Source organism: Colletotrichum godetiae, assembly GCF_030913485.1.
Source record: "Colletotrichum godetiae strain CBS 193.32 chromosome Unknown BDP55scaffold_26, whole genome shotgun sequence".
Taxonomy (NCBI): domain Eukaryota; kingdom Fungi; phylum Ascomycota; class Sordariomycetes; order Glomerellales; family Glomerellaceae; genus Colletotrichum; species Colletotrichum godetiae.
In genome coordinates, this window is record NW_026851274.1 from 233151 (window position 1) to 260051 (window position 26901).

Genomic DNA, 26901 nt, shown 5'->3' on the forward strand with positions numbered 1-26901 from the left:
CGGGCTTCAAAGAGAACACACAGCGACATTGTCTCATTCCCTTCAGCGGGGCGCTCATGAAATTAAATATTCAATGAAGCAGTCAGTGCGCAGCAGATTAGCTCTCGACGCAACGCAGGGAGATATCATTTGACCTATTCAGGAAGTTCGGATGCACTCTCACTCGATATTGTTCAATAATCGACTCAATACGTTTACTCCGTATTTTGGTTGCCCTATTTACGCCTACGCTATGTCAGGAAAGATCAATAGTGTGTCTCGATCAAAAAAAAAAAAAAAAAAAAAAAAAGAAGGGAATCCATCGCCGCGTACCGCTCAAATCATCACATTATTAAGTCCGCTTTTGTAACCACCTCAACCTCGCCCGAATCCTTCCTGGTAGCTGCCTCCTCGAATCCACTCCACCAACTCAAAAGAGATACGTCGCTCAGTCTTCTCATCCAAGGACTTATCATGCGCAACCCTGACAACCATCACACCGGGACCTCGAAATTCAACTGCGCCTGCGTGAGTAATTTCTTCCTCTGTCACTGACTTGACGTAGATGACGAGGTCCGGTCCAATGATTCCCCTCCACAAAGTCGATACCCATTGCCAATGGTCGATCGGGGCATAGCAATCATAGATGGGTAGTGCGCAAGCGTACTTGTCTGAGAGGGTCAAGCTAAATCCCGCGGGGAGGAGGGCGACTGGCGTTTTGCTGGGTGCCGATATCGAGCTGTTTCGGGACCCGACAGCCTCCCCCTCCGATGCCCGTCTCGTAAGCGGGGGCGGGTCTGGTGCGAAAGCCGGCTTGGTGGATACATGCTTGATGATCTCTCGTGACTTCACATGCCACTTCAGAATGCTCTCCATATAGTTAGAGAACAGCTCCGAGGCGTGTAAGTTGGGCTGCGAATGGCTGCTCTTCCTGCTGCTGTCGCCGCCAGCAGAGGCCGTGTCGTTCATCCTTGTGTCGTCTTCGGCCGACAGAACAGACAACGGCGTACTCGCTCCCTCGCCCCACGTTTTCAGATCTATGTCGCCCAATCCAAGGAGAGACCGGTGCACTGCCGTTCCCACCTGCTCCAGCTGTCGAGGATCAGCCCCCTCAACGGCAACGACTGCGCCGCGAATCTCGATATCAGGGCTAGTCGGTCCCGGCGGAGCTAAAGTCGGACTAATCTTTTGCAGGACCTTCAGCTTGCTCCAGAAAGGAATCGTCATGATCATTGCCTCAAGGCTTTGAGCATATCTATCCCTCGGGTTTGCGATGCCCATGCCAGTCATTGGGTGTGCACTCGGGCGGTCGTTTGTATCGTTGTCTCTGTTGAGTGGCGGAGACAACTGGGTCTGGAGGGGTGCCAGTCGAAGACTCTCATCGTAACCTGGGCCACGGCTTGGCCCTGCGTTCGCCGGATGGGGCGGTCGTGGAGGGGGTGCCATATTACTATACCCGGGCCTCACGAGTGATGATGGACCGGGTAAAGGCCCGTAGCCGGCGATTGGCGGCGTGGGAGGCATACTCACCGACGATCTAGGCTGCCTTGATAGAGGATGGCCTGTGTATGGTCCGGGTGATGGGACTGCCTGGTAATATCCCGCGGGGGGGTTGAATCGGCGTCGTTTGAGCTCGGGAGATGGCGACATTGGTTCGTATTCTTCTTCCACTTCCCGCAAGTTGTTATGTTGGTGTTGGTAAGGCTGTTTTGCTCCAGGTAAAGCACGTCGAAGGTGATCGCTATCCCCGCCGCCAGCCTCGCTCGGGTGATGCGGCTGCATCTTCGGTTTTGCGGCTGTCGGTGTGCCTGCTGGTGTTGACGGCGTTCTCGGTGCTGCGATGAATCTGCCACCGCAGTTGGGGCACCGGCCTGGATCAGTCGAGGCCGACGATCCTGAATGACTGCCAGATCTACCACGACGAGGCTGGTAGCGGTAACCCGGGTATTCTTTTGCGTGTCGTCTCTTCTCCTCTTCTCCAAGCTGCCTCCAGGTTTCCTTCTCTCGCGAGTCTTGTGTTCTCCACCGCCGTCCTATAATTTTAGATATCTCTGGGTTGGAAAGACCTGGGAATTCCCTGGTGACATCAGCCTGATGGTGTTGCCTATACAATATGAAGGCTGTCAAAGAACGACGTCAGTCAGCGGGCTTTGCACAAGTCTCCAGTAGCCTGTTTGGATTGTCCGACAAAGAAGAGTCCCCCGAGGTCGGTCTCAGACCAGGTTTGTGACGAAGATGCGCCGAACGATGGTGCGGGATGAAGAGCGAAAGATGTGCGACTCACGATTGCGAGGCCTTGGGATCTTGAGCCCTGGTGTGCAGAGACAGATGCTGTTCTTGCCGCCCTGGCCGCTCATCGGTCTGGTCTCCACGCTGAGATTCCTCACTTTGGAGGTATTCACTTCCTCACTATCGATGGACGCAACGCGCTTTCTGCTTGCGCGACTGCCAGCAGAGCCTACTGAGTCTGGTCCCTCGTCCGTCTCCTGGCTTGCTTTTCGTTCCATGGCCGAATGGGCAGAGATGCCACCGGAGGAAGAGGTTGACCGCCGTGGCTGAGGCGTAGAGACCACATCTGTCATCTTTTTGGGCTGTAAGGGTTTGCAGGTGGTGTGCAAACAGATGCGAGTTGGGACTGGGGACAAGTGGGCGAGGCGTTCAAAGCTATGAGACGTTTGGACTTACACCAAGCTTCGGCAGGGGGGCGTTTGAAGAAGCAGAAAATACAGGGGGTGTATGTACGTTGTCGACGGTGAGAGACACGACGGGATGCTAGGGTTGGGTTTAAGTTCGAAGAGTGTTGGCAAATCTGTGTAGTCGTGGACTTGGGCGAGCAGGAAAGGCAGCAATGATTAACAGACGTGGGAGAGACAGGCGAAGCAGTATATCGGGAAATTGGAACGAGACGAGACGGGGCCGAGATCACTTCCGCTCGATGGCTGATTGTCCGTTCCGACCTTTTTTCCCCTTCTTCTTTGTGATATCAAGACGACGGCTACTCATTCAGCAGAAACCGAGCAGACAATGACCATCTATCTCAATGACTTTATGTTCAAAGATGGAGGTTGCCATTATGGGGGAGAAAGAACATGAGGGTAGGCAGGGCGGGCGGTACGATGCTGTCGAGACGGCAGCGACGAGCAGCAACCAGCATCGACACCGACGGGTGACCGGCGGCGAGGAGCAGGAAATGAGGTAGTACTCAGTGGTGAGCAAAGGGAGAGGCGGAGAGGACGAACGAACAGAAGTGAGGAAACGGAACAGAGGTAAGAAGAGAGAGCGAAATTGTTGCTCCTTTGGGGGTGGGAAATGTTGTCTCGGGAATGTACCGGAGACCCAAGGTTGTTGCAGATGAGGAAAGTGGTATTCTTTGTGAAGAAGCGTTTGCCCTCTGGTGGCCGGTGCCCACGTCGTCTCTGTCTCTCTTCTCTAGGACTCGCCCAGGTGTTCCGTTCGCATAGAGCGTTGGAGACGGAGAGACAGAGTATGGGCCAAGAAATGGGCAAATGCCTTTCTCGCCCTCTTGCCTTGAGAACAAGAAATGGGCAGGTTTCGGTTCCCAAGTCCGAAGATGGAGCCGAAGAAGGCGGGAAAGGATGCGGCGGTAACAAGAGCGATCTAGACGAGGACGTAAAAAGACGGATAATGACTCAAAGGTATGAACAACGACGAGACACGGAGACGCGACTTTGAAGAATATCCCTCCGCCTTCAAGTTCAAGTCTCGTTGGGTAAGGGTGGAGGTTTATCCTAGTTAGATGAAAGACGAAGGAAGCGTTGTGCTGCTGCTCAAAGCAGTCAGCTTTCTCATCCCCCTCACCCCATGTTATTTTAGGCATTTCCTTCCTTTCATGTCATCAGCAATGCAGTCAAGCCCAGACCATCTACAATGTCTATCCCGCATGTGTTGCAGCTGCTACTAACGCAGCATCCGCTGCCTCTGCCGCCGCTACTGGGCTCTTCCTCCTGCCCCCCCTTGCTTTGCCAGCCAGCCCGTCTCTTCAAAGGAAACCGCACACCTACTGCAGACTCTTGCGCTGGGGGGGACGTCAGAAACAATGACCCTTGGGTGGGTATGGCCAGGATCAGCATGAGGACTCTGTACTGGGGGGGGGGGGGGGGGGGGGGCAGATTGAAGGCGGCGGCAAAGGAATGAATGCAAAGAGAGGATGAGAGCGCTGTGTTCCCCGGCTGGAATGTTCAATCATAAGCCCGCCCGGTAAAGGAACAAAGACAATGTAAAGAAGTCTGCCCCCCCTCCCTCTCCTCACTCAACCCCGGCCGAAATTAGGCTAGGTTGGTTGGACACATCTCCCACGTGATGAAAAAGAAGGGAAAGGGTGGATAAGCTGGGTCCATGAGGAAATTCCTCTGCTTCATTCTTCTATGTGTTGGATGCAAGAAATTTTAAAATTTGATCGGCAGGACACAATGCGTTTGGCGTTGGTGATGTCTCTGATGACGGACGCAAAAGTACGGATGGATGGGAGGGGGAACCGCGGTTCAGAACGGGAACTCTGGGAGAGCAGCCAGGAAAAAGACAAGACGCGGTGAAGGACATTTTTTATCTAATTATTGTTAGGAAAGAATAGCACTGGCATTGGCACTGGCATTGACGGTGCGTGGGTTGTCTCTCGTTAAACTTGCGGTTTTCTGGTTCGCGGCCTGTAATGTCTCAAAATTTTCGGGATGGGCGGTTCTATTTTTTCCTCATCTGGAAAGCTTGACAGTCGTTTTGTTTTGCAAACAGCGCGCTCTCTTTTTCAAACCTCAGGATGCCCAGCCAAGCCGAGTAGGATAACGTGAAAAGGCATCAATGCCTTTGCTCGCAGCTCCAAGGCGTGCGCCATGTCGTCTAACCACACTCGTACTCCGATTCAACCACATACAGGCGAGTCTTCCAGACCGCTTGTCGACAGATGACTGGTCCTCTCTCCCAGCTGAATATCTCATGTCAAAGAACAACTCCATGGATTACCTGTTGGTCTCGATAATTGTAACAAGTTCTTTTTTACAACGCCGTCGCCATCCTTCATTCGAGGAAGAAGCCCACATGGGCCCTGTGACTTCTCCTCGCGTATCGTCCAACCATCATCTCTTGCGCTCGTCTCACGAAATGTATCCTTTGCCGCTTTCGCTGCTCAAGAGACTGGCGCTGCGCCGCGAGTCCAAAAAGAGGTCTTCGCACTCGGCCACGTCCTGGACGTCGATTTGACTGCGGCCGTTTGCCTTGGAAAGAATGCTTTCATTGGGGTTAGCTCACATGTCTCACACTAGCCGGTCGATCCATGATCCACAACAGAGAGGGGATGGGGGAATAGCTTTAGGGATGAAGCAAAAGCGGTGGGAAATAGGGCAAAGCTGTCACTGCATGGTTCACTGTGAACTCACCTGGCGGGTGTCAACAGCTGCAGGCAGTACCGCAAGCTGATGCGGACGCCGTGCTCCGCGATCTTGTCCAGGGCAGCGTCGGTAATAGGCACACCCTCGGTGGTGGCTCTGATGCGAACAATACGCTTGATCTCATCGGCCTGGTACGGCGTGGTTGGAATGATGAGCATGCGGGTCAAGAAGTCTGCCGGAATGCCGTGCGCCGCGACAATGTCATCTGTGCCGCGAAGCGTGGCCATTCCTCTGTTTGATGCCAGAATGACAATCGGGGCAATGGGTGACTCCAGAGCCCGGTTCAGGTACGTGAAACACTCGACATCGAGCATGTGTGCCTGTCGTGAATGATTAACCCACGAGTCCCAATCAACTACGCCAAATATCCAAGGATCTCTTACCTCGTCGATGAAGAGCACACCCGGCACAAGCTCGGCAACACCTTGGTCAATGTACTTGCTCACCACCTTGTTGATCTCTCCGCGCAGCTTGTCCGTGATCTCAGTCATCTTGGGCTTCATCAGCTGGCCCATCATGCTCATGATATCTTGACCACCCTGGGGCCGCGCGTTAGCAACATCGAGGTCGTGTAGCGTCACGTCCTGCACGATCTCCTTCTTCTTGTGCACCTCGCCCTTGGGAATGGGGACGTATTCCTCAGCCTCGAGGTCGAACTCGGTCGCATAGGCATCTGATCTTCCCACGCGCTTGCAAGCGCCCGTGTTGGCCTCGATATAGACGACATCTCCCACTGAGACTCTCTCCTTCTGGATGGCCTCGTATATGCTGGGGTCCAGGCGCAGCTTCTTCTGTCCCTTTGCGCTCTTCAGGCCGATCAGCAGTGTGCTGATCGTCTTTCCATATCCTCCCAGAGGGTTCTCAGCTTCCTCAGGTGTAAGCTCCGTAACCTCGCCTTCGTACACCTCCTTCGTTTCCCGAACCTTCAGGCCAATGGCTCGGCGGAAGTTCTCCATCAACATCTCTGTCTTCTTCACTTCCGTCGAGTAAATTTCGCTACCGACAATTGGGCAGAAGGGGATCTTGGTTCCAAGTTCTTGGCTGACGGCGAGAGCGAGGGCCGTCTTTCCTGTGCCAGGGCCACCAGCCAGCAGAACGCCGCGGCCGGCCATCTTGTGCGCTTTGATGAGGTCGACTACAACACCAGCTGCCTGTCGCGAAGTTAGTGACTGCCTTGCCCTGAGGTTATGGCCATCAAATGGCAACGCACCTCTCTTGCCGACGACTGGCCGACGAAGCCAGCGGCTTGCTTTTCTGCTGTGCCATCCTGCTTCAATCCCAGTCCCTTGATGTGGGTGTGGGCAGCCGTGCGGTTCTCGCGACTGTTTCCCTTAACCTCGCTGATTTGGACCATCTTCGCGGCGGAAGCGTCGGGTGCCGGCGGTCAATTCGTGTAGTATCAAGAATTCAATCGTGTGCGAGGAAGTCGGTCGGATTGTAGGCAAATTTGTCGCGGTCGGGATTGATCGTTGGCGTCGGGGGGTGGATGGTTGGTGTCAGACAGATTTGGATGAAGCTCCAAAAGATTTTGGGGCGACGCGCCTCAGTCCATCCCTGCAAAACTTCCAGGTGCACAGTGCAGGCGCTGACTTACACATTAGGAATTGGGTGCCCCACACGTGACCTCTGGATAGCTTCCCGTTTGCGCCTCATTCAACTTCATCCGAACCACCTCAGCTTATTCACTCGCTCAACATTGTTTTTTTGTGGAATTCAATATTTTCATACTACTGAAACTGTTATGGTATATATAATGTTGAATTTCTGACGGACAAACCATCGAATGAAGGGTCGGCCGACTAAACAAATGCTGCACACAACACCAAGGCAGGACTGACACAGAATACACGGACCGAAGCGACTTCTTCTTATTTCGTCAAACACTTACCTTCAACAGCGCCCGAAGCTCTCCGAGTCATTTTGTAGAAGTAAAAGGGGTTGACGTTTCACAGCATGTCTCTCCCAAATCGTACAATTTCTCATCGGACCATGATGTGCGGTTGAAACCCTCAAACCCCATGTGCATAAGTCAACTTGACTCAAATGCTAATTTCAATCACGGTTCTGTTCCCGCGTTCGGGAATGTTGAGACTTCTGTCTCACTGAGACCCTCTCCACCACTACAAACAGCTTCCCGCCGTGCTGGAATCCTGAAGTCACCCCTTGGATGCACGCCGTCACACGCCTGGCTTGGCGACACGTTTCTGTGCCTTTTCTCGAAAATCCCCTGAAGAATCCCCTGTGACGTCGTCTTCGAGAGACCAAGGTCTTGGTCGAGTGAGAGGCCCATTGACGATGCTCGGAGATTGTCGCCGAAGTTCGGCTTCTCATGAAAGATGAACTGGGTATTCTGTGAAAGAGGTAATTCACAGACAAATCATGTTTTGAGGTTTGTCTCTGGCAAGCTATATTCCCAGAGCAGAGGGTCCACACTCACGAGTGAGGTCATGCGGCAAGATGATTTCCGTCCCCGGATTACAAGTACGAGTATCCTTCAATATGCCCTTTCGTATCTCTATGGGTATTTGATCTCAGTGCTGTGTCTTTCGCAGAATGAGGTACAACGATTGACTGTTGGTATGTTGTTCAACTTGAGCTTTAAGTTTGTAGTTGTGTTCGCCCAGAAACCAGAGTTTTGCTTCCTCATAGCTTAAGTCTCCTATTCCATCTTTCCATTCTCTTCTCGGTGTAGCTCCATACATATGCATAGTAGGAAAACCAGTCAAGACGACATGTTGAGGGCTGAACCTTGACGAGATTGAATGTCTATTGCCTGACTTGGTATCGAATATTGATCCCATATGCGCAAGATCCCTATTCTAAGCGTCTATCAAGTATCGTACGACACTAGCCAATAAATCTATTCCCGGGCTCCTTTTTCATCATCTTTTGACGTATATCCAATCATCATACATCGTGAGCCGTCATATATCATCGCCTCACTCTCTGTAGCTCAAAGTCCTCGTCCCTTCCACCATCCATATCAGCCAACATCGGCACAGCCTCCGTATCCCGCACATTGGCAACTTCCACATCCGCCTCCCTCTTCGGCGCCGGTGCTCTCTTCGTCAGCACCACCCACAGCGCACTTCCGATGATCAGCCCGCAGCCCGCGAGACTCATCCATCCCATGACGTTGCCAAAAATGAAGCGGTCGAATCCGGCCGCGAAGAGCATGTGCGTGTACACCATGGCGTTAGCCCGATTCGACCGATCCGTACCGAGCCCCGCCGTGAGGAGGAACTGCATCACGAACCCGAACACGCCCAGCAGCACGAGAAAGAGCCACTGCCGTCCCGTCTGCGGAAGACCCCATCGTAGGGCGGGTTGTCCGATCTCGAGCATGGGCGCGGTGGTGAGCACGAAGGTGCAGACGATGGTGCACCACGTCGCAAAGTAATTTACTGAGATGAGCGGGTGCGCCCTCTTCCCGATCCATCGGATGGTCGTGAACGCCCCCGCGGCCCCGAATACACCCACTATCGCAACTCCGATGGCCATCAGCCGCTCCGCCGTCGTAGTCTGGTGGTTCAGCCCCGGCAGCGTCGAGGTCATTGTCCCGTTATTCAGACCTGGGGTTTCCGGCGCGGTGGCGGCCGCCGTGGACGTCGAGTCCCCGGAGAAGAGCGAGGTCGGGTGGGCGATGAGGACGACGCCGAAGAAGGCGATGACGGTGCCGATTTGCTCGTTTCTGGTGAACGGTTCGCGGAGGGCGAGGTAACACACGTAACCGGCGACGCTGGGAGCCAGGAAAGTAATGACGGTGGCCTCGGCGAGGGGGAGGTACATCATCGAGTACCACATGCCAAAGATGCCGAAGAAACCCGATACACCTCTGGCGATGAGCAGCCATCTGATTTCCTTCTTTCCAAAGGGGAAGTCGGGCGTCTTCATGTAGTACATGTAAAGACAGCAACAGACCATAGTGACGCTTTGCCGGGCGAAGAGGACTTGTAGTGGGTGCATTCCTTCGCCTTCGAGTTCGAGGAGCCTTGCTGTGAGGTTCATCAGAGCACCGAATAGTTGTGACAATGCCACCAAGGCAACGCCCTTGTTGGTCTGCCAGAACGTCGCCATTTTTTTCGTCTTTCCAGAACTCTGTAATATCGGCAGAGGGTACTCTGCCCCTGGTAATGGCGACGCTCTTCCATTTTGGAATGGGCTCGTGGAAAATCTGCGGAACGAGTCTGGATCTGGCAGGGCTGAGAATCCCTTTCCATGGTCGTGTGACCAAGACATCTTGCTGTCTATTGATAATCTCTGGCTGGTGTCATCCGTGTGTTCTGGACTATTATCGAGCCTCGCCTTGGCCTCAGTGTTCCGAGGAACGGACAGGTTATCATGATTCTGCTTCTGTTCGGACATGGCGGCTAAATGAGGTCATGTCTATAGGTTCAAAGTCAGGTAGCGTATAAGCAGCAGAGCCGGCGTAGGTAAGTAGGGAACAAGATATGTATTTCCGGTAGGAGAAGTGATCTCCGACAGCTCAACCGATGTTCAAAACGACGACCAATGTGTAAAGATCAACTCTTCACTTGAACGGACACAGACAGAGATTTTCGACCATGCAACGAAGCGGGGTGTAGTCACAAGAAAGGAAAAAAAAGATGCAGAAACGAAGGGACTCCCCATCGTTCATCGGAAGTGGGGAGGCTGGAGTAATGTAGTGTGTACGGGGGCCCTGCTTGTCAGTCACTCTGTCAGTCACTCAGGCGTGTCAGGCAGTCACTCGGGATAGTTCCTCGCCAGGGCGGAGACGGGGGCGGAGGTGGGAGCGGAGGAGTATCGATGGGCAAAATGTGTTGGTTGATTGCGTGCGGCGGCGTGGGCACATGTTACCTGGCGTGCCTGCATAGCCCGCCACCACGTCTCCCACCCATGCATCCCGTCTTCTCTTTGCTGAGTGTTAGTGGCAGATGCGTGAGAAAATGACCCCTCCATGCCACTCAAAGGGCCAAAATGTGTCAGTATCGGCGAATGCAGCAGTGCGGATTTGCTGGAGGAAAAGCGCTGCGGGTGGAGTGGGAATCCCCAGCATCGAATGGTGACGAACCAACCCACTTGGGAAACGCCCAGAGGATTCGAGAGAAACCAACCAACCAACCAACCCCCCGCTACCGCTAGCCCGGCGTCAACCCGCTGGCAAGGGCGCCCTTTTGTTTCGCTGATGCGCCGCCAACACCGAGAAAACAGAAACAGTGTGATCATCATTGGGTGTTACCTGTACACCGATTAGGTAGTTTCCTCCCCCCCGATATCGCAACCAAACCATCTTCCCAGGTTTTGCCAGAGGAGGAAGGCGCTGGGAAGTGCGCCGGATGTCGTTTGCCGGGGGTAAAACCAGCCCACTTTCTCGGCGCGGATCCACTCGCACCAACACCGACAGCGGCGGGCCCGGCACCGATTCGGAGCAAATGGGATTGGATGACTCGGGCAGATGCCAGAAACCCGTGTTTCTTGTTGCTTGCAAACTTTAAGGTTTAAGCCGTTTGAATGCAAGTCGAATGGTGTAAGCGGCTGAACCTTGTTAGTATTCCTCTCAACTTCAGTGGTAGTTATTGTCTCCGGTAAGCTGTAGGTAAACGAGCTGTGGCGTCGATTGTCCATGGAAGAATCACAAATCTTTGTCCAAAAGTTTTTGACGTTCCTAACCTTGTGGTTTTCTATCAACTCATTCACATCGCGGCAGACCGAGTCTTTGCAAACGATACTTCACGTATCGATACAAAAGCCCTTGGTGCTTGATCCACGGACGAGATGTCCATGAAATGCATGGGTACCTGGCTCGTTTCTTCGAGATCTCGGCTAGTCTCCGAAACTCAGCTGCTATTCGCTTGACAATTAAGCCGCCTTTTGCAGTGAGTAATCCCAAAACTGACATTCTCCAACTCGTGGGTGTCCATTTGACTATCGGGAGTATTATGCTTTTTGTGACCTGTTTTCCTCCTAAGCCAGACCCCCTTGTAATGATGAAATTGAATCAATACCCCAAGACGACCATCCAATAAACGCCTAATGCTATGCCTCATTCCCAAAAGAAGAACCCAAATGGCCGTACTTCCCACCCATATCACCCGAAGTTGGCTCACTTCCCATCTCCGTCCAACCTGACCCTTTTCGACGGTCGTCCCGCAACCTCACTCTCGGCATCAGCGTCATCGTCCGCCTCGCCCAGCTCCTCCTCTTGCTTCACCGCCGCGTCCGCCGCACCCGAAGCTTCGCCCGTGCCGTTGGCGGCCTTATCCTTCTTGCCGTGCTCCTGGTCCGCCGCGTCCTTCATGAGTACCGCCTCGTCGTCCTTTGTGAAAATCTTTTTGGCCGACTCGATCTCGCCCTTCTTCTCAAAGACCTCCTGGACCTTTCCGAGAAAGGCGTCGTTCTTGCGGAACGCGAATTCGAAATCCTCGTATTTGACCTTTTGCCGTCCCGCGTAGTTGGCCGCGCGCGTCGCTTCGAAGGCCATGCCTTGGATGAACTCGGTTACGATCTCGTCTAGCACGCGAATCGTTTCGGGGAGCGGGTTCCTCACGTCGCCGTGGGCGTATAGTAGTTGAGCCACTACAGAGCGCGCGTTCGATTAGTATAATGAGTCGGTGTCTTATGTCGCTGAGTTTCGCAGAGGAAAGAACATACGCTCGTTGTGGCTAAAGTTCATTTTGCCAACATTTTTGGCGGCGCGGGCGCGAGGCTCCATGATGGGGCAGTTGTGGCTAATTATTCGACGTAAGTGAGCAGGACGTTGCCGGTTTTCGATGAGTTCGCTCTGGAGGAGGTCGCAAAGGCTCTTTCGCGATGCGCGCAAGTTCGGAGTCGGGTTTGCTAGGGTAGGGTTGTCGTGGAGGAGGCTGTGGATGAAATTAGCTAGGTGCTTGCGAGTGACAGACTTCAAGGCATAGCATGGAAAGCAGTACCTTATCTTATCGTGACCTTGCAAGCTGAGCCTCAGGTTCTAGACCTAAGGTAGGTGGTCAAGAGCACCCCTGCTGACTGTGGGGGTGGCGCTAGTGCATCCAAACGTGGCTGATGTGAAGCTCAAGCTTAGGCCACATGTGGCACAAATTCTCCGGGCCACCTTGTCCACTGAGGAGAGGCTGAAGACAACCGCACCCCTAAGCCACCTGGATCGCGACCTTCGACCTAGCTTGTCCATTGTCCCAAATCCCCCCCGTTCAATTCGCCAACTACCTCTCGCAGAGGGATTCAACTTGCAACCATGGTAAGTCAAGCTCCGCGATCACGTTCAATATAACAAGCCATACTAAAACTTGACATAGACCGCCCTATTCAACTTCCAGTCGCTCCTCCTCGTCATTCTCCTCCTCATCTGCACATGCGCATACGCGCACCAGCTCATGCCAGCCATCATGGACCGGAACAAGGACGGGTAGGGTCACCGATGACATACGCTTGTGGAGAAATATGTTGGCTAAAATTGTTCGACAGCGTCATGGGTATATTTTGGAAGTTCGCAAGAGTAGGCGAACGGTTAAGTCCATACATTAGCTTATGCTGTGTCGTCATGGCGGCAAGTCTCCCTTCTCTCCGTTCTTCCTCTTTGCACTTTCTAACTGGCCTACGATAGGTCTCCATGCTCATCAACTAAACACCCAACCCCCCTTTGTATGATTGCGCGAGCGCGGAACCCCTCTCGATAGGGGTAAGAAAAGACTTGTTATATGGTTTGGAGTTGGTCTGGGAAATGAATCATTGCTTTGTTAGATGAGTGCCAGCACCAGGCGCAAGAGAGAGAATACGGCTGTGGTCAATGAGACCTGCATAACGATATCAGTAGTATATGGGTACTGTCCGTACTTGTTGGACGACGGCGGAAATAATGCAACGAATTCTGCCACCATCGATGGTAAACGATATTGGCGTTGGTCTGGATGTCATTGACATTTGTAGACTGAGGTGTGGATGGTTTTCAGGCTTCCAGAACCAGTGCTCCGTTTACATTGAAGCATTGAAATAACAACTATGTGCCTTCTTATTTGTTAACGGTGGCCCACAATGGCTCTGGGTTTGATATGTCGCGGTCCTAGTCAGCAAAATAATCTAAGGCTCACGAGCTTTGCATCTGATATGTAACCTTCTGCGGCTGCAACACATCCTGAACAGACTCACGGAGAAGCAGTCATCGATAAGGTCATTCTCAAGTACACGTCGAATTAGGTTGGTATCAATGATGTAAAGGAACAAAACATACATATTTGCAACCCTTCCGTATGGACTGTAGCCTTGGTATTTGCACATTGTCGTACCAAGTCGACGTCAGTTGGATTCGCTACCATCGCATGTTTGCCGAGGCGAAAAATTCCTCCCCGAGACTGGGTCAGCCGTATCAGTGGGTTTCAAAATAATGTCTGTCTTGGGTATTCGGTCCTGATTCATGATATCTTGTCTTGTAAAAGCATACTAAAAGCAACGTCGGCCTAGACCCCTCTATGAATACTTTGATCGAAGCTCAGTGGAAGCGCCAGATGATCTCAAGCATACTTAGGCTGACGGGAGTCTCATCGGACAACGTTTTTCCAAGTATTAAGAGCACATTAGTTTCAATGCCGAACACCTACACCTGAGACCCCCTGTAGAATCGAGCCACGGCGAGAACGACCGGGTTGTCAAAGTTCTGGGAACTCAATAGTGAAGAAACACTCGTGAACGTCTTGGTATCGATGTCCGTATTTCTTGCTCTTTACTCTGACTCATCCAGCCAACTAGCAACCAATTGACAAGTCGAAGGACCCGTGAGGAGAATGTCCTTTCGTGTAAGTACCGTATGGCCAACAGGTACCTCAAGGTGGGAGAATCATCCTCAAAGCGGATATCGCAGGGTATGCTGATGGTTCTGACGCGGTTGAAGCAGCCTATTTACCATTATAGTTTGCTGGTAGAAAATCTATATACGACCCATCAGTTCGCGGCGGTCATCTCATGGTGACCTCCAGATGATTCATGGCCAGCACCGCAGTAGCTGTCAATGACAAGTCAGGAGATCACATAATCAGAAGTCCCAGTATCAATCCCTGGGCATGCTGATAAACATGAGGCCTTATGATGTCAAACCCCGTCACTTTGTTTTCAGGTATTTACTACGAAGCGGTAATTGTAGTGGTAATGTTTGATGTATCTCGAAGATACAGGGGAGATGCGAACAGCGACAGCCGAAAAAGCAACCTCTAGTTCAACGATAATTTCTCACGACGTACTGTTCGTACCAGGAAAAGAGTTGCACATTGGATGGATGGGATACTAGAATAGGCCGTACCCTCACACCGGTCTCAAGAAGATTAAACTTCCAACAACAAACTCTTCAAGACGTCTGATAACAGACTGGGTAATGACTCGGATAGAGATAATCACCAGTCGAAAAGGAAAAGTAATCGGGAAGCCTGAAGGATTGATAGCCTCTCGTTCTGAGGCCGTGCTATCTTCACCGGAAGGTAAAGGTTCGAGCGATCATCACCGGATTTGCTGGATTGCATGTTGAACGAGCTTTAGCCGTCATTTTATTTTCCTTTCATACGTCTGTCTATCCGTCTACCTGAATCATTTTTGTCCTACAGAAAAAGGGGAGAAAAGTAAAACCAACAGGAGCCAGCCGAGGTTTGAATGTAGGTGTCCAAAAGTAATCCGGAATATCACGGACTCGTCAAAACTTCACGACATTCACCCCTCGGCCGCCAGGCCCGGTATTTGTTATTAGGATGGACATGCACTAGAATTCATACGAGGCATAAGCTGGAATGGTTGCTGATGCTTTCTCAACTTTGTCTTTTTGCATCTCGCCATCCATCGTGGCTTCTCATCACCCTCTTTCCTTTTCGAGTGATTTGGGACCGCCAAAAGACAATCGTCGAGGCCTTTGGATCCAGCTTCCTGATCGTGTGTACCTAAATCAACCGAGGATGCCTATCTCAAACCCAATACTGTATTTAAATCCCGCGGAATGTTTCATACCTCACTCTCTCCAACAACGCCTCTCGTGGGCTTGAGCTCATGACCAAGTGAAAATCAAGCGAGACAAGTAAGGCAAAAAGGCGAGCAGAACGCGAGAGACAGACAATAGGGTTCTTTCTCTAAACCTGCAACATACCTGATATATGACCTCTATAGCACCTTTTTTATCAATAAAGAATCAGCTGTCAAGACTCAACCAAAGGTAGATTACAAAGACCCATAGATTATTACCACGTCTGCCCAGCACCGGCCATCACTGCACATTCTCCTCCCCCTCAGCAAATCCAATTTCGTAGTAACCAGCTCTGAGCCATGAAATGTAGTCCAGATATGATCAAGAGCCAAAAACAGCACAGAAACCCGCCCCCGATAATGTTCTAGATGAAAAAAGGTACCTACACACACATACTATCAACTGAGATGAGAGACACACACCCATGTCCCGAATCGATGCGTGAGGAGAAAACCCACCGATTGGATATCACCCGGCATCCGCATGTGATTGTGATTGTGGCTGCTTCAAGACCGTTCCAGCGTTATTTTTATTTTCTTCTCGTACGACAACAATGGCACATGCTTGCTTCGTGGGAATGCAACTTCACAGCGGACAAAGCCGACAGACAAACATTTGCACTTGAGGTGCCAATCACTCATCACAATCAATGACGGAACACGGGAAAGAGAGCAAGAACAAATACTTAATGGCAATGTGACTCTTGTTTTTCTGTCTCAGCAATGCAAAAAAGTGCGCTATGTATCTGGATGTAACCACCTCCCCATGCAACGCCTAAACCAAATAATCATCGCGGCTAAGGTGCTCGCGAGCTTGATGCTTTGATACCCCAAACACCGTCTAAAGGTTCCGTGACCTCTCGTAGCCAAATCGAGTATTGCGAGAATAGTTGCCAAATGCAGAATTAAAATACTGTAAAAAGGGGTATTGTTGTTCGGCCAGACATAATAGAGAAGCCCTTTGCTTGGGCATGTCGGGTTGCTCGTCTTTTGCGACCAGCACCCCTTTTGATTAGATGGAGTTGATTTGAAGGGTAGGCTGCGTGCCTTAAAACTGGTTCATTTCCATCAAGCTGTCGACCTGCTCATCTTCGGTGTATGCGAGGCCTGCGAATACTCTCCAGTGGAGGATACCAAGGTGTGCCAAGCGGGTCGCCATGTCCTCGATTCCGCCATCGTCCCGGGTCTCCCGGTTGCTATCAGAGACCGAGCTCTCGCGTTCAGGACTGCCGATCGATCGTCCCGAGCCTTGAACACGGCTGCCAGTGGCTACGGTAAAGAGACCGACTCCAGTAAGCCCGCGGAACTCGCGAACTCGCTTCTGGAGCTCCATGAGAAGTCTGTGGTGGAAGTGTGCTTCGACTTCCTGAAACAAGGGGCTGTTGATGTCACATACGTGAGAAGCAAGCTTGGACTCGAATACCGGAAGCATGTCGGCTGGGGCGTTGGTGAACCGGAAGATTTGAAGGGCCAGCGAGGGAGCAATGGCTTCCCAGCGAGACTCGTGCCTGCGCGGCGGGGGCGAGGTGTGGAGCAGCGCGACCAAAGAGTTGTAAACATCCCTGGCCTTGGCAAGAGATTCTGTGGGATCGGACGTAGGTTGAGGCGGAAGGATGAGAGAAGACCGCGGCGATGACGTGGCAGAATCGCCGGAGCTGAAGGCGAGACTTGATGGCCGCGAAGGTGGAGTGTTGAAGTTGAAATCGGGGGTCATTGAGAGAGGGCGGCTGCGGGGCTCGTCGTCGAACTGTGAGAAGGAGCTGGCGAAGAGGGGGGCGTTCAACCGCCCGACTCTCTCAAGGTCGTCGTACATGCGCATGCAGACCTCCAAGTTGATGGCGTCCAACATATCCACACGGAGCTTGTTGAATCGCTCTTCGTCAAAGATGAAGGTGTTTGGCAACGCCTTTTCTGACACTGAGGGCAAGACCAGGCGAGAGATGGCCTCGAAAAAGACGGACATCTCACCGAAAGAGTGGGCTGCAATGGGAGACACAGAAGCAGCATATCTCTGCTCGGCATCCCTATACCAGGCATTTGCTTGAGTGACGTCCAGCTTGCTTCCCTGGATCTTCTTCTCGAAGAACTTGCGCTCGAACGGAATAGTTCCCTCGATGAGGATCGGCCGAAGGCAGCGAATCTGATGGTTGGCAACGTCGAGCTTCATAGCCTCCAAAACGCTGAGGAGGCTCTTCATGCCTTTGACAAGCTCATCCACATTGTTGGTCCTGTTTCCGTTGCTCAACTGGGTGTACATCTGATCCACCCACTCGTCACGCATCGGAGCGCAGTGTGATTTGAGTACTCGTGACAGCCAAAGAGCCAGCTTTTCCAAGTCTGCGATTCCCCGGTAGAACTGCTGCATCAGCAAGTCGACGTTGAGCCCCTCATCTAAGTACACTCTGTCTCTTTGAGGCACCAAAGTCTGGATGATTTCCTTGACAGCCTTCAACAAAGATGGCAAGCACCAGTCGTCGTCCTGGCCGTGCGTAGTAAAGAAGGACTCTGGCTCCCTCACAAATTGGGCGAGTTGCTCCTGAAGTGTGGTCCAGAAAAGGTCGGCCTTGTGCTGTTTCCTCTTGCCCTTGTCGCCGTCCAGATTAGGGCGGAAGTGCAGCTCCGGATCAAAGTTGATATCATGACGCAGCTTTGGGTTGTGCATAATTTTGCAGACGTCCAACTCGCTCAAAGTCACCTTGGTTACGGGGGGCTCAATCGGCCGAGAGATCCGGGGAGCGGACGCCTTGACCTCTGGCACACTTCCGAAGTAGCTGTCTGTCGGCACATTCGGCGTTGAAACAGTTGAGCTATTAGATGATGCCCTAGCCATCAGAGGTGCTGTTGTGGGCGTTGATGTGTTTGAAGGGGGATTGAAGCCTCTAGGAGAGACTTGTGACGATTGCTTGAACTGGGGTTTCGCCTCCTCTTGTTGCGTCTGCTTGCCAGACTGGGGCTCAGTCTCCTGAATGGGCTCGTTCTCGCCGTTGGCTCGAGTCGATGTCGACAGATGGCGACGGTTGCTTTCTATGCCACCACCGGCTCCCTGATCACCCGCCATCTTTGAGATTATTGTCCGATCGGTTTGAATGGCGTTACAAGTTATGATCGACTGGCCTTCGAGTCGTCGGAATTCGCGGTTTCAACAGAGATTGGTCAGGAACCAGATTCAGATCCAAGGTTACACGCTGGAGATCGACGTTGGAGCAAGTTGCAGAGCCTAAGAAACCCAAGAGTATTGAGAAGTTATGTTATGGCTTGTGTTCTCCAAGGAAGCAAGTTAGTAAGAGTATATCTAGTCGGACGGCCGCAAACAAGCGTCGATAGTTTTGTGAGACGAAGAGGTCTCGTGAGCGACACACACGCGGGCGAATGCAGGTGCTGGTTCCCGGAGTTCTGTGTAATGAACCAGGGAGTGTCGAAGGGAGGGGAGGGGGAGGACGCCCGCGAGTTTGCAGCCATCTATGGCCGGGTAAGCCAAATAGGCTTGCTATAACTTACCGAATGTGATAAAAGGGTGCAGTAAGAGCAGCAGTAGCTGGGCGGGGGGCGGGATGCAGCAGTAGTTGCAATCGTCGAGTACGAGAACAAGCGGTGGATGTATCGGCCGAGGGATGTTTGCTCAAGTCGAGAAGCGCAGCGCAGCAGGAAGGAACGGCTGGACCACAGAAGGAGTCCGTTGTGGGAGCGTGCTTGCTGCAGAGGCACGGCTGAGAAGCAAACAAGCGGCCAAGTCACTTCTGGGATGTCGTTGGTTGGAAGTGACGAGAACTCTGAGCCCGAGGATGCGGTCGAGTGGGTGTACAGTGTTTATCGGTTGTTGGTTGGGTCTCGTTGACGAGGTAAGAATGCCGCAGGAGTTGGAGGTTGTATGAGTGAGGATTCGTGAGAGGAGGAAAAGGGTGAAAGTCTATTGGAGGGCGAGCGAGGGCGGCGAGGTTGTTGTTTAAGGAGCAGGAGCCAGAGCCAGAGCAAGAGCAGTAGCAGCAGCGACGGAGATTGCTCAGGGGGTGTGGGATATCCAGAGGTAATGAGGGACAGGTCTGGAGTGAGTGTGAAAGAGCGCAAGAAGCAAGCCAGAGAGGATATCCGTCTGTTAATTACAAATTGGGGGAGGAAATTGCAAACGGAGAAGGAAGGAAGAAGAAGAAGAGAGCGAGTACGTCTATCAAGTGGGCAGGGACGTGGGAGAGAGGCAAGAGAAATACGGTCGGTAAGTATGGTCAGGTCAGGCCCCAGCCCAGGTCAGGTCAGTGCAGTATGCGGCCGGGGAAGGGATGAGAAGCAAAAAAAAAAAAGGAGAAGGTGAGTGTGAGTGAGAGTAGTAACAAAACGCCAGGAGGACTGGAGCATGTTAAAGCCAAACAATAATATTAAGACGGTAAGGTATGGGAGGGTAGGAACAGGTCAGGTACAGATACCGGATCAAGGTACGTACATCCTACATCAAGTTGCAGTGTATAGAGCAAGTACCTGAACGTGGGAGACGGACGAGGCAAAGGCGGCGGGCATGGAGAGAGGTACATGCATACAATGTGTGTAGGAGAGAACGCCGTAGCGTCCATGGAAGGAGAAAGGGCCCAGTGAGGTCACTAGTCATCCGTGGACTGGTGGATAGGTACTTTGGACTTGGCTCCCATATCCTGACCCTACATTACTCTACTGCATAGTAGCGTACAGAGGGTGTCGGCACACTAAACCGGACGGTGAAGCGTCTCCCCCCTTTGCCTCTCAGTCTCTCTGAAGGGGTGCCACCAGAAAGGGGGGGGGGGGATGGGCCTCGAAGTATCCGTAAGGTAAGGTGAGTAGTGAGGCAGGGCAAGGTAGGTACTCCGTACATCAGCTTCATTAAGTCTCCATAAGTGACGGACGGTGTCCCCAGATCGGGTACGTACTCTCTCCACCGCCGAGCCAGGAACTAGGACCCAAAGGTCCAAGGGGGAACATGGGCTTGGATGGGTTGGGGGAACTTGGGTGAAATTGCTGGCAATGCATCTTCAATGCAGAGTGCAGACTCGCAGTCTCGCAGAGAGAGAGGGAGAGAGGGAGAGAGAGAGAGAGAGAGAGAGAGAAGTGCAGTGCCAGACTAGACCCTCCACACGTTCCCACGCTCCCACACACACTCCCACACGGCACACGCTACACACCCGGAGCTTCATCTTTTAGCGGCAGCACCCACTGGCCACTGGGCCATCCATCCTCTCGGCCCCCCCTCCCCTCCCATTTTTGGACTGGTCCTGTCACTCACCCACTGTACCCTGCCCTGTATGTCTGACGATGAGAGAGAGAGAGAGAGTGTGTGTGTGTGTGCGCGCGCGTGTGTTTGTGTGTGTGTGTGGAAGAGAGTTCCAATGTGAGCACGAGGTCAGGGCAACATGTAGTCAGGCTTCATAGGAGTTGGGTGGATGGGGGTGTTCGTGGTTGACCATGTCCTGCCGCCTCGTAAGGTAGGAGCAGGAGTACCTCGTAGGAGCACTGATAATGATGAACGGCTTGATGGTGTCGTTGATGATGGTGTTGCCAATGTCCGTCTCGCTGTATAGGAAATGCAGGGCCAGAAGTATCCCTTCCGTACCCATCGCATAGGTGACGCACCGAGTAGCAACTCTTTCGGTACATCTCTCATGTACGTGCCAGGCCGTGTCATGCTTCCTCCCTTCCTTTTGTCCAGCTCTTCCCTCCCATCACATCTCGACCCGGCATCCCTTCCAGTTCCCGTCCGTGGTCTTTTGGCACTTTGCCCTTTTCTCTGTCAGGTACGGTACGCCTCATCGACGCCTCAAGAGCCTTAGAGTCCCTTTACTCCCCCTCCATCTCCAGCCCACTACTCGCTTCTAGCCAGCCTTAGCGCGTCATCGTGGAGAGGTCCCTTTGTGAAGTCGTTTCCCCCGTCTCCGGGGGCCTTGACAAGCCACGGCCACCGCCTATTGCCAACACCACCTAATCCGCCCACCGCCTATTGCCCGACCGCCGGCAGTAACAGCCATCGGCGGCATCGGGAGTGGCAGTCGCAGTGGCCGTCGCAAGCAAGCAGCGGCGTGCAGTAGGACTGTGCCATGAACACCTCCTCATCAAGGAGTTCCTCGGGGTCTCACCGAGTGAGAAACCATACGCACTGCGTACATGCAAGCCGCAGATTCGTCTGCTACGCCACTCCATAGAGCGGGCCACTACGTATGTCAACCTCCGCTCCGGCCGATACGGCTACATTGTCGTTGCCCCAGTAGAGTGGCACCGGAGGCGTAACAACACGGAGATCGGGGTCCAAAGAGAAAGCGTCTTTCCTGTCGGCAGTATCGTGGGTAGCGAATGGAGGCATGAGGAATAGCAGTTGCATTCGCTGGTGCCACTGCTGCTGCGGCGGCAGGCCTTGTCATTTGCTGTTGGCCATTCGTACACGGTAGTGCATCGTCAACCAACCCCGTCAGGTGGACTGAGGGAACTCTGAGTCTGCTGCCACTCATAACTTTGCTACATACCCACCCACCACTAACGGACGGCTGCTCAGACGAGATAACTATCCATGCTGCCATGCTGCCATGCCCATGCCATGCCGTGCCACGCTCATCGCACGCTGGGGCGATTAGCACCAAGGCCATCCCTGCGCCGGGCCGGGGGGTGGACGAACAACTCGTTTGGTACTCGGTCTCTTGAGTCTTGGGTCTTTGGTGGTCCACTCGGGCCTGTCCCTACCGGCTGGAGAGAGTCAAAAGAACCACAACCCATGCGCCTGTCGGTGATCTCGAAGAACGGAACGCAGAATGGATACCTCATGGAACACGCCAACCAGCCTCCCTTCTTTGCCTGTCTTCGCCTGGCCTTGTTGACTTCCCCAGAATAGCTGTTTCGTAAGAGAAAAGGGGAACAAGAGGTGGCGCTGGACGGGCCAGGCCGGTTAAGCGTTGTAAGGACGACCACCATGTCCCCAAACACCAGACTCTTGTCCAAGAAGACGGCGTATCCAGTAATTCGAACGAATATTCCGAACATGCGACCACCAGGCGGCTAGTTGCGAGGGGAGTTGAAAGAACATGGACACACGGCCTTCGCGGGCGCTCCGCCATAAGACGGCAAAGGAGGGAGGGAGGGGCCGCGGCATCATTTCAAGAGACAACCTTGGGCCAGAACTTTTGACTCGACTGGCGAGACAAATGAGCGCGCTATGAGACGAAGCAAATAAAGGCATGGTGAATGAGTCGTCAGGCGTGTGCGGCGAAAAAAAAAAAAAAAAAAAAAAAAAAAAAAGAGCTGTCAAAGGCAGAGCATCCGTAAGAGGTGGCGGCGCGCGGCGGCGGCGAGTCAATGACCTTCGTATTGATCGACCAGCGGCACATTGTTCCAGATCCGGTAGCTGCAGTGTGGACGAAAAGGACAGGCTCAAACTGCAGCAACACGCGAGACTCTGCACCCACACGAGGTCATGGTCGACGTCGGACTGCTCGTGTACCTCGTCTTTCTACCTCATGGTCGCGGTGCAGGCGTTGCGAATAAGTGCAAGAGATGAAGTAAAAAGCCGGCCGGTTGGGGGTGGGGGGTCAAAACACTCGGGATTGTGCGTCCGTTCGCTCGTAGACTTGCGTGGTCTGCCAGGACAGAATTCCGGATGGATCACACGACCATGCAAGGACGGTACGGTAGTAGAGACTATGAAAGCTGGAGGACCGTCACCATCACACATGAGCAGAGCGCCCCCTTTCTGCTCAGGATCCGTCATCCATCCATCCGTTCGAAGTATGTGTCCAAGCGGTGGTAATATAATTCTTGGCGACCTGGGGGGGGAACGTGTCGAACTCGAGGATAGAATGATGAGGATCTGAGGATCACGACTCCAAGAGACTAAGACTAAGACCGAGAGGGAACCAGCAAAAAAAAAAAAAAAAAAAGTAAAGAGAAGAAGATCATCAGTGGTGCGCTAGGCGTGGGGTCCCTACTCCAACCAGGGGCAGGGGACGGGATGCACGAGGGTACGGGCACAGGTACCTCACTGTGTAGGTGACTAAGGCAGGTACTTTAGAGTACGGAGGGGCAGAAGAAACCATCGGAGGAATAAATGTGAAAAATGCCAGAGAAGGAAAAGATTCTGGAAAAAAGAATAATACGGAGACGTAGGAATAAAAAAAGAAAAAGAGCCCAGTGCCAGGGCAAATGGGAACGGCAAGGGCCAGTTGAGACAACCCAGCAATCCGCGCCGTCGGTAATAGCCACTTTGATCCCACTATCCGTACTCCGTACTCCGTACCCGCCCACCGTACCTTACTGGGGAGGAGGTACTGCCTGCCCTCAGTGCGTGGCAGTTGAGGAAGGCAAGGCGGGCGAAACTGTCGGATGTATTCCGGTACATCTGGAGAGTACCGAGGTACTTGGTCGACTTGCAAGGGGAAGGAGGAAGGAAGGGGATTGAGAGCGGGCGGCAGGGGGATCCCTTGCAAGTCCCAGGTCCCAGGAGTCTTGGATTGGATTTCTTAAGAGAGCCAAGTCCATCCCAGGTTCCTGACCCTCGTACCTGGGATTCTGGGAAAAGAGGACCAGCCTCGAAGACGACACGAAAGGAGGAGCCTCGAGGGATCTTCCAGGGTCAGCTTATTACCGGCCTTGCGCTTCCTCGCTACGCCGCACCTGACACCCTGCCTGAATCTCCCAGGTGGGTTCAAGGTGAGAGAAACCGAGAGACTGTGTATTATCCTTACTCCGTATGAGAGAGAGAGAGAGAGAGAGAGAGTGTGTGTGTGTGTGAGAGACAGAGGAGAGGGAAGGCGAGGTGAGGTCAGGTGAGGTCAGGTGAGCTCGGGGGACGCCTCCAGTCATCCAACTAATACCTAGGTATGCAATTTGCTTGTTGTTGAGCTGACACAACCCAAGACACTCGATACTCGACACTCATGACATATCTCACACATGCAAGCTATGCTAGACTCCGACATGTGGAAGAGGCAGCTGGCAACGTGCAATCCATTCTTGAGCGGCAACTATGGGACACTGAGCTGGGCCGTCGTTAGCGTGCGGCGGATCGAACGAGTCCGAGATGACAATTTGACAATTCTATATCACGGTCGCCTCGGACGCTCTGAACATAAAGCAAGTCGCCACCTTCAGATTAGTACGACAAAGGCCTACTTAGTAATCGTTGTCCACGCAGCATGACAGGGCTGACCAACAGATCCTCATCAGAAATTGAAAACCCATAGTAATGACGACAATTACAGGTTCCTGCATGCTCGGCCGAAGCGTTGCATCGCGCTGCTGGGGCTTTGCAGTCGCTATTTTGGATTAATTGGGCCGGCGATTGATCAGGGAGACAGAAACCATCTGTTAGAAACATATCAGTGCCTCCCATGCCACAGTTCCTCCCTTTCCCATGGGCCATGGGCCATGGACTTGGTGGGAGGGCGCCACGGAGCATATGTAAATGGGGGGAACACTGCTCCGCACGGTAGGTACAAAGTGCAGCGTACCTCATGGAGTGAAGATTAATATTCATGGATGAACAGTTCAAAAGTGCGTTACCATTTCATATTTCATCCACAGGGCTTGACCAGGCAAGGCCGGTGCCATCTCAAGACAATCACGACTCACGACTCAAAGCTCACCAGCCTTGTCCCTGGAAACGGGAATAGACCGCGGGCCCATAAACCAGCATCTCAGACTCGCGTACGGAGTACAGAGTGCTCATCCGTATTAGTTACCAATTCACCCTACTGTTTGAGCCTACCAATCCAGACCGGCAGGTCTAGACTCACTTGAACCTCTCCATTCCTCTTTTCTCGTCCCTGCATCACATCTGCGTCAAACCAAGTCTTTGATGAAAGCCGCCCGTCCGCCGCTGGACTCACTCGCGCATGATCCGTCCCTTTACCCCCCGCGTGCCTCGCCATGGACCCTGCGGCCGGCCTTCATACCTGCACTCTGATCTCGGAGCCGGAACACCTTTAGGATAAGTATTGGCTTCGACTCCTATCCAAGGGCCTCGAGCTATCAGTCTCAGACAAGGCTAGGTTTAGACTCTACACTTCGGTCGGTCGCGTCCCCCGCCATCGGTGACGATGGCCGTCACCGGGGAACATAATACGTACCTCGGCTGTCTTTAGCTCTGTCCTGCCTTACCTCACCAGCCAGCGGCGCACGCCACCTACCATGGGATGCAGTAAGGTTGTGAACGAAGGCGGGAGAGCACTAAGCAGGAAGGTAACGGTACCTGAGAGTGCAAGTACCTTCCAGCTCCAAGGTACGGATACCTGCGTTACGATGAAATTTGCCTACGCCAGGCGTTTGTGTGGCTGCAACGGCGCTGGACGGATACGGAATGCGCTCCGTCTACTGCTCCCGTTCCACTCATTCGTCCCAGATCTTGCCTCTACCTTATTACGGAGGACGTCAACCATGCTACTGCACTAGGGAATACGGATATCCATCTCTGCTTGCACAACAAAGAAATTCGACATCGCGGAATGTTCAAACTCTGTTCCGCCTCCACTTGCCATCATCAACCCGGCTCCTTAGTTTTAAACCTCGGAGCTAGCCTCAATTCTCACCTCATCGTCCATACAATGTTCCTTTCAGCTATCCTTCGCAGCTAATAAAGCAGGCAAGCTAAGCTAGAGCAGGACGCCGGACCCCAAACTGACCCCTGCCGGACACACCCCTGACTCCGTGGCAAGGACACACGGTACGGAATATGAAGTACGAAGTATGCGTACGAATACCTCCGGATACACAACTCATCGATGATCAAACCATCAATCCCGAGCCGCATATTCCAAGAGCCACGAGGCAAGACTCGCCTCGCAGGAAGCATGAGGCAACCGAGCAGCGAAGTGGCCGTTTCCCCCCTCCCAAGTTCCCGCTGGCATTGAGATTGGATCCATCTAGTTGCGATCCACGATCCACCGGCCTCGTCCACTCCAGATGCAACCAGCCACCAACAAAGCCGTCCTGCTGATCGTCCTCGCAATCATTTCGTCTCCTCGCTTCGGAGCTGTCGCCGTCTTCTCCTCCATGCATGTGGCTACGAATACACAATTACCACCCGACTGGAGATGCCTTTCGATGATCGATCCCCACGCATACGAGGCTCACACAGATTTGACCACATTACTGCTCAAACAAACAACGTCCTATTGCATTCATCCGACGGTGCCGCTGCAGATGTATGCGATGTCAAAATCGGTTACAACACCCGCAGGCTCCCTCGACTAAGCCAACCATCGGCTTGACGTTGGGTTCGGTGATAAGCAGCCACTCTAGTCGAAGCAGACACAAACTTGATGATGTACTCATACCAACCGGCCATTACGCTTCCATACTCCTCTTGATTAATTTCTCTTTTGCGTTCTTCTCCCACGATATCGGAGACAGAAATATGCACCAACAGCCTTATACGACCCTTTCGCCCCCCTTTTTCTACTCACCTTGTCGCCAACGCCCAAGACTATGGGTATGAATCGCCCACCAACCGGTGTTGGATCTGCATCGAGGCGCCTGACCCGTGGGGTGTGGGTGCTAATTAACCCGTCCTTGGGTGCAAGCGGCCGAGATATCGGAGCCACTGGGAAAG

General features: G+C 52.9%; 9 protein-coding genes across 9 annotated transcripts; 4 read left to right on the plus strand and 5 right to left on the minus strand.

Moving 5' to 3' along the window:
• Nucleotides 1-162: 162 nt before the first annotated feature.
• Nucleotides 163-2694, minus strand: BDP55DRAFT_182235 (HMG box protein). Its single transcript, XM_060565825.1, has 3 exons — nt 2264-2694; nt 313-2099; nt 163-225 (listed from the first exon to the last, which is right to left on the minus strand). The coding sequence occupies exons 1-2, from the start codon at nt 2559-2561 to the stop codon at nt 355-357; spliced, it is 2043 nt and encodes a 680-aa protein (XP_060428333.1). The 5' UTR covers nt 2562-2694; the 3' UTR covers nt 163-225; nt 313-354.
• A 1972-nt stretch (nt 2695-4666) lies between these two features.
• Nucleotides 4667-5279, plus strand: BDP55DRAFT_182305 (uncharacterized protein). The gene has a single exon (XM_060565827.1). The coding sequence runs from the start codon at nt 4795-4797 to the stop codon at nt 5191-5193; it is 399 nt and encodes a 132-aa protein (XP_060428334.1). The 5' UTR covers nt 4667-4794; the 3' UTR covers nt 5194-5279.
• Nucleotides 5280-7226, minus strand: BDP55DRAFT_182304 (TIP49 C-terminus-domain-containing protein). The gene is made up of 3 exons (XM_060565826.1): nt 6592-7226; nt 5765-6532; nt 5280-5701 (listed from the first exon to the last, which is right to left on the minus strand). Exons 1-3 carry the CDS (start codon nt 6733-6735, stop codon nt 5366-5368), a joined length of 1248 nt encoding a protein of 415 aa, XP_060428335.1. The 5' UTR covers nt 6736-7226; the 3' UTR covers nt 5280-5365.
• Nucleotides 7227-8312: 1086 nt separating this feature from the next.
• BDP55DRAFT_694739 (integral membrane protein DUF6) lies at nt 8313-9746 on the minus strand (the record flags this gene model as incomplete). The annotated part of the gene is made up of 1 exon (XM_060577387.1): nt 8313-9746. The coding sequence occupies one exon, from the start codon at nt 9744-9746 to the stop codon at nt 8313-8315; it is 1434 nt and encodes a 477-aa protein (XP_060428336.1).
• A 1720-nt stretch (nt 9747-11466) lies between these two features.
• Nucleotides 11467-12075, minus strand: BDP55DRAFT_554602 (transcription initiation factor IID; the record flags this gene model as incomplete). The annotated part of the gene is made up of 2 exons (XM_060569407.1): nt 11467-11939; nt 12015-12075. The coding sequence occupies 2 exons, from the start codon at nt 12073-12075 to the stop codon at nt 11467-11469; spliced, it is 534 nt and encodes a 177-aa protein (XP_060428337.1).
• A 393-nt stretch (nt 12076-12468) lies between these two features.
• Nucleotides 12469-12963, plus strand: BDP55DRAFT_612396 (uncharacterized protein; the record flags this gene model as incomplete). Its single annotated transcript, XM_060571205.1, has 3 exons — nt 12469-12597; nt 12656-12765; nt 12825-12963. Exons 1-3 carry the CDS (start codon nt 12595-12597, stop codon nt 12961-12963), a joined length of 252 nt encoding a protein of 83 aa, XP_060428338.1. The 5' UTR covers nt 12469-12594.
• Nucleotides 12964-16401: 3438 nt separating this feature from the next.
• Nucleotides 16402-18411, minus strand: BDP55DRAFT_554565 (T-complex protein 11; the record flags this gene model as incomplete). Its single annotated transcript, XM_060569400.1, has 1 exon — nt 16402-18411. One exon carries the CDS (start codon nt 18409-18411, stop codon nt 16402-16404), a length of 2010 nt encoding a protein of 669 aa, XP_060428339.1.
• Nucleotides 18412-22306: 3895 nt separating this feature from the next.
• On the plus strand, nt 22307-23209 carry BDP55DRAFT_182411 (uncharacterized protein). Its single transcript, XM_060565828.1, has one exon. It carries the CDS (start codon nt 22535-22537, stop codon nt 23165-23167), a length of 633 nt encoding a protein of 210 aa, XP_060428340.1. The 5' UTR covers nt 22307-22534; the 3' UTR covers nt 23168-23209.
• Nucleotides 23210-24146: 937 nt separating this feature from the next.
• BDP55DRAFT_182476 (uncharacterized protein) lies at nt 24147-25357 on the plus strand. Its single transcript, XM_060565829.1, has 3 exons — nt 24147-24425; nt 24519-24784; nt 24839-25357. The coding sequence occupies exons 1-3, from the start codon at nt 24246-24248 to the stop codon at nt 25089-25091; spliced, it is 699 nt and encodes a 232-aa protein (XP_060428341.1). The 5' UTR covers nt 24147-24245; the 3' UTR covers nt 25092-25357.
• Nucleotides 25358-26901: the final 1544 nt, after the last annotated feature.